The 10,976-nt window shown below is 38.2% G+C and overlaps 1 protein-coding gene across 1 annotated transcript in view; it reads left to right on the forward strand.

Annotated features, from left to right (window-relative positions):
* The window catches only part of LOC141293470 (scm-like with four MBT domains protein 1), a 29,691-nt gene extending 28,865 nt beyond the window's left edge, over positions 1-826 (forward strand). The window contains exon 18 of the mRNA XM_073825507.1: positions 702-826. Coding sequence (XP_073681608.1) covers positions 702-826 — 125 coding nt within the window. The remainder of the gene's footprint in view (positions 1-701) is intronic.
* Positions 827-10,976: the final 10,150 nt, after the last annotated feature.

Consider the following 10,976-nt stretch of genomic DNA (forward strand, 5'->3'; position numbering starts at 1 on the left):
CTCACATTTGTGAAAAAAAAATCTCAATTGCAATTCTGAGAAAAAAAGAATTATATCAATAACCTTTTTTTCATTGGCGAAAACAGGCTTCAATACCCTATTGACTTAAATGGTATTTGTTTCATACTATGGAAGTCTATAAGGACCAGCAACTGTTCGGTTACCCCACATTTGTCTAAATATCTTCTTTTGTGTTCAGCACAAAAAAATATTCATCCAGGTTGTAAAACAACTGGAGGGTGAATAAATAATGACAGAATTTTCATTTTTGGCTAAACTATCTCTTTAAATGTGGGCTTGTTTTATTTATTTAATTATTTAAATTGCTGCAATGAACACATCCTAAAAAAAAAAAAAAAAAAAAAAAAAAAAAGACAAAGAAGGATAGTCCAATAGCAGGGCCTGGACAAGCATGCAGATCACACAAGAAAACCCTCACAGCTCCATGTCCCATCAAAGTCATCAATGTGGCCCAGCTCTCGTCCTGCAAACAGCCTCGCTTTGATGTCGATACTGTAAGCAAGATAAAGGAGCTGCTTAGCTGAAATACAATAAAGACATTTTTACTCCAGAAGGATGGGATCAATGTGTCTCTCTAGGCGTGTTTTCCTGTAATGGGCATGCATAAATAACTTGAAGAAATAAGAAGTTAATCATAACGATTTTCCCCTGTCTTACCCAATCTATCGATGCGTGACTAGGATATTATAGGATGCCGTATAACGTCAGTCCTGGAGCTTTACGAGGCCGTTGTGAAGACGGAAAAAGGACGGACGTCAGAAATGGCACTGGCTCTTCTGCTGACAAGCACAGGGAAGAACAATAGATAGAAAAGCTTTTGTGGACATTTGTATAAGACAAGATGTTTGTTTGGATTTGGAAAAATAGTCTCTGTTGGAATGATTTGGTCATTTTTTAAATAGTTTTGTGATGTTTTGGAGTCTTCTGACTTTAGAGTACCATGTAAAATGGTCTCTAATGCAATAGTTAATGTTTAGAGAGAAACATGAAAGAATGTGTTTGTTGAGTGAAATGGCTTCCCACAATCCTCTTCAATCTATCTGAACATCTAAGCATCCTTATTGTGAAAATGCAAGCGAACGGCTTTGTAAAGGTATGGTCTGAGAGGAGACTTGTGTTTTTTTTTATCTCTTGTCTGCTTGTGTTTACACCAACGAATTTCTCTCAGTCTTCAGCGATTTGATGTTTCTTTTTGTCACCTTTCCAGAAATACACACAAAAGAGAAAGAAAAAGCGAACTATCTTAAACAAATATTCAGTGTTTCTTTGAAGTGTAAATGTGTTTTGCAGGCATCATGAACGTGCGATCAGTCCCAGTGAACATGCCTGTCAAAGAGCGCGTCAGTGTGTTGGTTTTCCTCAGTTCTTTCAAAACGGAGCTCTGCGCTGTTTTCCCTCTGTTGAGCGAACGACAAATTAAACCCAATTAAGCTCACAGCTGTTGCCTGGGGCATTGCGAGTTTGTCTGGTGTACTTCGTTCCTCTTGACTTTGTCTGTGACAAGCTCATTGTCAGAGCTACAGTTTAGGTGTATTGAGGACAATCTGGAATTATTAGTCCTGAGAGACTTAAGATGAGTAGTATTGATTAACACAGGTTTTGCTGTATTTCTTTTAATTATAAAATGATTAATCCATTTGATATGCAGATTTGATTTTGTGCACATGATTAATATCACACGCACTTTGAGAAATGGACCCATTCATATATAGGAGCAGGACTGTTATGAATGATAACATCTGCTTTTGTAAGAAAGCGCAAAATAAGTTGAGCATTATTGTAGCACTTATAATATCTGTCAAAGATTTGGCTTGTTGCTGTACTAGTTTTACAAGACCATTTTCAACTCACTCTCAGACCATTAAAAAAAAGCAGTTTTTGGAACTGTACCTTTAAGACTTCTATATGTATGGCCTATTTTATGATTGGCTAACACATGTAAAGCATCTTTCTCATTATGATATCATATAAAATGCCTATCTATCTATCTATCTATCTATCTATCTATCTATCTATCTATCTATCTATCTATCTATCTATCTATCTATCTATCTATCTATCTATCTACCATTCTATCTATCATTGCCAACGCAGGATAGTTGCTTAGTTTAATTTTGTCACGGTGTGTGTAGAGAGAGTAGGCGTACAACAACGAAATACAATAAGTGCTTTTTAATAAACTCCACAACAGGTAATTCCAGGAACAGACAGGTAGGGTGATGACACTTAACGAGACAAGAACTCCAAAAAAGGGCACACAAGGGAGAAACCAAAACTGACAGAACAACAGGGGTGTTACATTACTCCCCCCTCCCGTAAGGTGCGACCCCGTGCGTAGATTGATGGGAGACATGAAGGAAGGAGACATAGAGGCGGATAATGGCTGGACAACACAAAGTCTATGTGGGAGGAGGTTTTGGCGGAGGACGAACAACAAAGTCCAAGGTGGTGACAATGGAGCCAAGGAGGAAACAGAACAGTCCAGGGAGGTGATGACGGAGGAAGGAGCCAAGGATGAGACAGGAGGGATCCAGAGCAGGAGGAGCCAGTTGAGACCCAGGCCGCAGCCATGATGGTGACCCACGATGGAGCTGATGGAGGAGCCATGGTGGAGAAAGGGCTGACGACTCCAGGGGCCGACTGTCGGAGGTGGAGCAGGTGGCGGTGGAGCCCGAGGCAGAGATGGAGAGCCGAAGATCCTGGGTGACACCAAGGATCCAGAGGGCCAAGGCAGAGCCCAAGGCTCTGGCAATCGAGGCGGAGGCGGAGATCCGGAGGTCTGCGCCGGAGCAGGAGAAACAGAGGACTGAGGGACGGAGTGATGAGGCACAGCCGGAGGAGTAGAGTCCTGAGGTGATGACGGGACGACGACTGACCAAGGGAGCCCGGTGGAGCTGGTGGGTAGATGGGCGACGGTGGAGATGAGGGAGCTGAGAGCCGTGGTGGAGGACTCTAAGGCTGGAGGTGAAAACGAGGGATCCTCCAACCATGACGCCGATGGAGACTGGCAGACCCGCAGCGAGCCCACCGCACAGATGGTGGGCTGAGAGTGAGCAGAGCAACTGTCAGGGAACAGCGGTGGAATGGCAGAAGCAGCATGGCAGACAGAAATGGGCAAAAGAGGCAGGGTGGGTGGGAAATCCAGGCAGGCAGGCAGACAGTTCAGGGTAGACAGGAAGTTTAATTTCTATATCCTCAGTGAAATCCATCAAATCTTGTTCCATATAGCATTCAGGGCAGACAGATAGTTCCAGGCAGGCAGGTAGTTCAATTTTTAAATGTGCCAGATCCAGGTTTTGCTCACCCTCAGCGGTGGTGCAGTGGGTGGGGCCTTCCATAGCCCCCTCTCGCTCCACGTAGTTTCCCACCGTCGCGGGCGCTGTAGCCGGCTCTCGCACCTGGTCGGACATAATAGCCTCAAGCACCACGCCGATCATTTGCTCTGTCGCTCCATTTTGCGATGGCTCGTCGTCACGTTGGTAGCTGGCTCTCTGTCCGCGGTGGGCTCGGGCTTATACTCCGTGTATCGGGGTGATGGTTGGCTGGGCTCTGGCTCAGGAGTGGGACTGGTGTCGTCCTCCACGGTCAACGAAGATCTGCTGGACACCAGCACCCACTCAATATAATTAACGATGCTATCCCGAGGACCAGAGGATTAGGACAGACGGGTGATCCATATTGAAAAAAAACTAAACAAAATAAAACAGACAAAACAAATAGGGAAAATAAACGCAGGGAAAATGCTGCTATTTTATGGCAATTTAATGAAAAAATTAAATATTTTTTTACATTTCCTTTACAGTCTTCAATTGATTATATTTAGGTCATTTTTGTGGTAGTTGTGTAAATAAATAAATACAATTTTAAAGTGCAATTTTTTTTGCACAGATATTTCATTATTAATAATATATGCATGTGTCACTATTTTATGGCAATTTAATTAAAAAAAACATGTTTTGCATTTCATTCACAGTGTTAAAAGCATTTATTTTGAATTAATTAAGGTAATTTTTGTGGTCGTTAAATAAATTTATAATAGAAATCTTTTTTTTTTTTAAATAAAAGTCTTTACTTTGAAAATACTTTTTTCAAAGTAAGACTTTAAGTTTTTAAAAAAGATTTCTATTATAAATAAATACTGTACTTTTTAAATTTGTATTCATTAAAGAATCCTGAAAAATGTATCACAGGTTCAAAAAATTAAGCAGCACAACTGTTTCTAACATTGATAATAAATCAGCATATTAGAATGATTTCTGAAGGATCATGTGACATTGAAGACTGGAGAAATGACTGAAGAAAAATCAGCATTGCATCACAGAAATAAATTATATTTTCAAGTATATTACAACAAAAAATGATTATTTTAAATTGCAATAATATTTCATAATATTACATTTTTTTCTGTATTATTGATCAAATAAATGCCTTGATGAGCATAAAAAACTTCTTTAAAAAGCATTAAAAATTGTACTGATCTCAAACTTTTGAACGGCAGTGTATGTATGCATCACTATTTTATACCAATCTAAATAACAATATTTTATTTACAGCCTTCAAAGTATTTCTATTGATTTATTGAAGGTATTTTTTGCAGAAGTTAAATGTTAACTAACAAACTAATTAAAATGTTTATGCTATTAAAATGTTATTTTATTATCATTACATATATATATTAAAACCAATACGATTTTTGCATCTCAACTACCATTACATTTCTAGATGGACTGGAGAAGAGCAAGCAAATACAGTTTTCCATATATCCTTTTTGAATACTCCCTAAATATACACAATGAGAAACATCTCTGACCTAAGGGACAGAGAGAAAAATACAAAGAACACAGGTAAACAGTGTTTTCAGGCCCATCTGCAGAGACTCTCCTGGATTAAGGGGCCACCAGTGGCTACACACACGTCTGTGATCTTGGCTTCACAGGAGTGGAAAGACTGTTGGATGCTTGTTATAGTCACCCCTTACTGAGAGACACATGGACATACACACCCATAGATGTGTGCTCTGTCTTTATCTATGTGTTTAGAGAATATACAACACACAAACGCACACACACGATGACCCTCACTCCATTCGAGAGGCTGCACATACAAACATTATTTGATTAATCATACAACAAGATGAAAGCGAGTTTCAGAGAGAGGACGAGTGTGGAGCAGCCTATTAGACATATTGCTTTACATAAATCTCATCGAAATGGACAACACTCAACATCTCCATCAGTGACTCATAGCTACCTGAACCACATGCCGCCCATCGCGCTTTGATCTCAGCCGCTCACAATCCTCTCCGTTCCCTTGGAGAATCATTGTTTTCTTGTCCAAGAAGCAATCATTAAAACCAAGGAAATGCAGGGCAGGGTTACCGACCGATCATTTGGGGCACATCCACCCCTTCCAAAAACAAAACACAACAACCAATGTTTCTTTCACTAACTCTATTAAAAGCACACATTTGAAGTAGGAATGTACTGATATTGAAATTCTACCTGGTTTTACGTCAGAATGCCGGCTTCTTCGTCAGCAGCAATACACATAGGTTGTGCTACTCTTGTGAACATGTGTCGAAAACAGACACAGAAGAGAAGAAATTGTTAAATTAAGTCATTATTTTTGTTTTCTTTGCGCACAAAAAGTATTCTCATAGCATCATAAAATTACGGTTCAACCACTGATGTCACATGGACTATTTTAAAGGGGTCATCGAATGCCCATTTTCCACAAGTTCATATGAGTCTTAATGAAAGGTCTATAATATACTTTGGTTGAAAATTCTCAATAGTAGTTTAAAAAAACACCCTTTTACCTTGTCAAAATCAGCTCTGCAAAAAATCAACTCATTTTATTGCATGGTCCCTTTAAATGCAAATGAGCTCTGCTCGCCCCACCTATCTCTGATGTGGGATTATGAGCCATAATGTTTACTTTAACCGTGTTTAGCGGCGAAACTTGGAAACAAGCACATTATTAAGAAAGGCCGTTTGCAAAGATGCATAAAAAACCCTTATACTCACTTCTGCTGTGGGTGAAGCTGCATCAGGAACGATTCGCATAAATAGACGCATATGTAGATCGGGATCGGCGCTTTCCTTTTTAAAAATGAAAGTAATGTTAACCTCTGCATCTACAGTGGCTCAGATGTCAGGAGTAAATGACTACTGCTATCTTCATTATTACATCCAACAATAGAACACCTCAATTGCTCAATCTGAGACATTCTTGTCTTCTGAGTCGACACAGTGGTGATCAGAGTCGGACTGTTTCAGCTCGGTGAGGGCAGGTCTAAGGTAAGGCGCTCATGTCAATCAACTATCATGGGAGCAGCCTCTGTCGGTCGACAAGAAGCTGAGAATGACCTGATTTTAAAAAGGGGATATTACTTTTAAAGATTAAAAACATACCACTGGGTGGATTTTTATCATTGTAGGGTGGTTGTGTACACAAACTGCCAACACACATTAATGTTCAAACAACATGTAAAAGTGAGTTTTGCATCCGATGACCCCTTTAACAATGTCCTTACTACCTTTCTAGGCCTTTCTAGGCCACTAACATGGCAGTTGTGCTCTCGGATTTCATCAAAAATGTCTCAATTTTTGTTCTGAAGATGAACGAAGGTCTTATGAGAGATGAGAAATTAATGACAGAATTTTAATTTTTGGGTGACTAGACTTTTAATGATACAATGAAATTGTCATGAATAGTTTAATGTCAACAGGCTTGTATTTCACTGCTGTATTTCTATGTTTTGTAGGTCAGAACATGTTTCCCTTCCTCAGAGCATGTACTGAATCAACTGATCTGCAAAGCAGTCTCTCTAGTGTTTGTTCATCTATAATAACAGATATCAAATTTCAGTGCCAGCTGCCTAACAAGTAATTACGAATTTCCTACATATGAAGCATTTAGTCCTTCAGACATTTTATATGATTCAGAAATGCAGCAATTGAGATTTGACCTTTTGAAGTATTAATATAAACGCTCAGAGCCTGATGAAGAACTGTTCAGTATAAAATGTATTTTAACAGTTGTTTGTTTACATTTCACATGAAAACTTGGATCCGATTCTGATTAAATGTTTCATTACCGTTGAGAGACGTCCAGAATGACACACTATTACAAATCTAGAAAATAGGTGTTTTGAAAGGTCACAAGAAAGAACGTACAAATGTACAATGATGGAAAAAAGTATTTGATCCCCTACTGATTTTGTACATTTGCTCACTGACAAAGAAATGACCAGTCTATAATTTTAGTGGTAGGTTTATTTGAACAGTAAGACACAAAATAAGAATAAAAAAATCCAGAAGAACGAATTTTAAAAAAGTTGTAAACTGATAAGTATATCATGCCTTATAAATCAGCAAGATTTCTAGCTCTCAGGTGTCTTTTATACAGGTCATGAGCTGAGATTAGGAGCACTCTCTTGTAGGCAGTGCTCCTAATCTCAGCTTGTTACCTGTATAAAAGACACCTGTCCACAGAATCAATCAATCAATCAATCAATCAATCAATCAAACAGATTCCAAACTCTCCACCATGGCCAAGACCAAAGAGCTGTCCAAGGATGTCAGGGACAAAATTGTAGACATACACAAGGCTGGAACGAGCTACAAGACCATTGCCAAGCAGCTTGGTGAGAAGGAGATAACCGTTTGTTTGCGATTATTTGCACATGGAAGAAACACAAAATAACTGTCAATCTCCCTCGGTCTGAGACTCCATGCAAGATCTCACCTTGTGGAGTTTCAATGATCATGAGAACTGTGAAGAATCAGCCTATAACTACACGGGAGGATCTTGTCAGTGATCTCAAGGCAGCTGGGACCATAGTCACAGAGAAAACAATTGGTAACACACTACAGAACTGAAATTGAAGGACTGAAATCCTGCAGCGCCCGCAAGGTTACCCTGCTCAAGAAAGCACATGTACATGCCCAGCTGAATGAATCAGAGGAGAACTGGGTGAAAGTGTTGTGGTCAGATGCAACCAAAATTGAGCTTTTTTGGCATCACCTCAACTCGCCGTGTTTAAAGGAGGAGGAATGCTGTGTATGACCCCAAGAACACCATCCCCACTGTCAAACATGGAGGTGGAAACATGCTTTGGGGATGTTTTTCTTCTAAGGGGACAGTACAACTGAACCACAACAAAGGGACATGAGAACCCCCTTCCCTTAGCCAGGGCATTGAAAATGGGTCGTGGATGGGCATTCCAGCATGACAATGACCCAAAACACTCTGCCAAGGCAACAAATGAGTGGCTCAAGAAGAAGCACATTAAGGTCCTGGAGTGGTCTACACTGTAACGAATTGCTGTAAAAATTACAGCAATATTTTACAGCAGCAGGTTGTATTTCTTATAATACAGCATATTGCTGTAAACCGCAATGCATTCTGGGGTGATGCGGTGGTTTGATGCAAACATACAGTTTATTGCTGTAAAATTTCAAACCTAAAGAGGCGGGATTATCTTCAACGGTCGACATTCAGGAGCAGCAAGAAGAACCATTCACAGCTGTGGTGACTTATTTCTGTTTTATTTTTCACATTTCATAACTGTAGTGGTATATTAAGGTGTCATAAACATTCGTGGTAACCGCAGATTAACGAATCCTCTGTCCACGGAGCGCGAGAGAGACTTGTGCGGGGATTCGGCACCACGGTCGCGGGAGGATTTCACACATTCCCCGGCCTTATATCGGCTATAGGCGTAACATCTCTGGGTTCCTACGGTAAGAATTACAAGCTTCATTGACAGAAGTTATGATTCACGGCGACGTCGTGCTGATCAGCACACTTTTTTTGTGATTATTTTATGATGTAAAACAAATTTGCAGAGGCAGGCATCTGTTAACACGGCCGCCGAAATAAAACGCGTACTGAAGGCTCGCAACTCGCGGTCAGCCGCTCACGGAGGATGTGTGTGTCACGTAAACTCTGAACGGTGCTGTTAAAGCGGTTAACGTAAGCAGCTAGATGTGCTAGGACCTTTGATAACTTGCTAATTCGCTTATTGTTTGAATGTAACGTTAATGCTTTTTGCTAACTTTTATTTAAAGAATGAGTTAATCCAGCCTATCTTCCTGTCTGGCCTGTTTGCAGCATATTATAATAGTTGCATTCTAACAATCTGAGTACCTGCATTTTACGTGTGGATATGATAGAATATGTTTCTCAACTCAAGAAGAGAGACGTTTTTTTAGGGAGAATAATTCAGATGTACAAAAGCTAAAACTAATGTAAATTACATATTGTCTGCTTCCTGACTGTTTTGTAGATATTTATCCTGAAAGAGAAACAAAGAAGTTGAAAGGCAAAGGCCCATCTAAAACGACAGGGCACAGAAGAAACCAGTTAAAGTGAGCCCAAGTTACAAGTCTTCTTTGCAATACGAAGGATTTTCAGCAGAATTACTGACATGTAAGTACACATACACCAAGATCTTCTTCCTTTTATTATGTTCTTTTTTCCTTTATCTACACTAGCGTTCAAAAGTTTGTGATCAGTAGGTTTTATGTTTTAAAATAAGTATCTTCTGCTCATCAAGGCTGCATTTAATTGATCAAAAATACAGAAAAAAATATAATGTGAAATATTATTACAATTTAAAATAATGTTTTATCTATTTTAATATACTTTAAAATGTAATTTATTTCTGAAATTTCAGCATCAATACTCTAGTCTTCTAATTACTCCAGTGTCACATGATCAATGAAATTATTGTATATGCTAAATTATTATCAATGTTAGAAGCAGTTGTGCTGTTTAATATTTTTAATAACCTGTGATACTTTTTTCAGGATCCTTTCATGGATAAAGTGATTGTAAAGACTTATATGTTTAGATAAAAGTTATATTTTAAATAACTGCTGTTCTTTTAAACTTATTCATCAAATAATCCTGAAAAAGTATCACAGGCTCCAAAACATACACTGACAACATTGACAATAACATTGACAATAAATCAGCATATTGATAATAAATGAGAATGATCTCTAAAAGATCATGTAACAGTGGTGTGATGATGCTGAACATTCAGCTTTGCATCTTAGAAATAAATTATATTGGAAAGTATAGTAAAATATACAACTTATTTTAAATTGTAATAATCTTTCACAAGTTTACTGTTTTGTTTAAATAAATGCAGTCTTGATGAACATACACAACTTTTTTTAAAGAACATTAAAAATCATACTGATCTAACTGTAATACATATCACTCTCTCTGCCTTTGACTGTATCTGTCATCCCTCTGTCTGTATCTGACTGTGTCATTGTTTTGTAAAATATCTAATGTATTGTCCTTTTTGTTCTTTTCTATATTTTTAGCCACTCTTTGCATCGTGGGATGGGGAAGCATCTGGAGCTGAACTGTTCTCCTTTTTTGATCAGAAGTTTTGTTGGACTCACTTGAGGGCTTGTTGTTTGGCCATGTTGGACTGTTCATGAAGTTGTGAAAATTAATCACTGTCTTTGTGGTATTTAGAACCATTTAATTATGACCATGTTGGTTAACTTGATGTTGGTTACACTTTGGCTAAATATTGGTTAAACTTAAAGTTTTGCAGGGTAATATATGTTTCAAGTAAATATTTTCATGCCCAATTTATTTTGGAATTCAGAATAATACTAAATACACTGCTCTATGACATTTCTTTCATGCAAATTTGAGAGTTGTTTGTTAAATAAAATTGGACCTGTTTTTCAAGATTAAGATGTGTCAAATTATTATTATTTTTGTTTTTATTAAATAATAGGAGCACTGAGTTTACATACTATACAACACTTTATGCAGTTAAAGCTTATGCAGTTAATAAATTGTTTAAATTGCTAGTCATTAATATTCAGCAATCTGGAAAATAAACACTGCAAATACAGAATACACAAATTAAAGTAGTATACTGTAAAAAAAAACTCAACAATGTAAAAAATACAGTTATT

Source organism: Garra rufa, chromosome 20 (assembly GCF_049309525.1).
Source record: "Garra rufa chromosome 20, GarRuf1.0, whole genome shotgun sequence".
NCBI classification, from domain to species: Eukaryota; Metazoa; Chordata; class Actinopteri; order Cypriniformes; family Cyprinidae; genus Garra; species Garra rufa.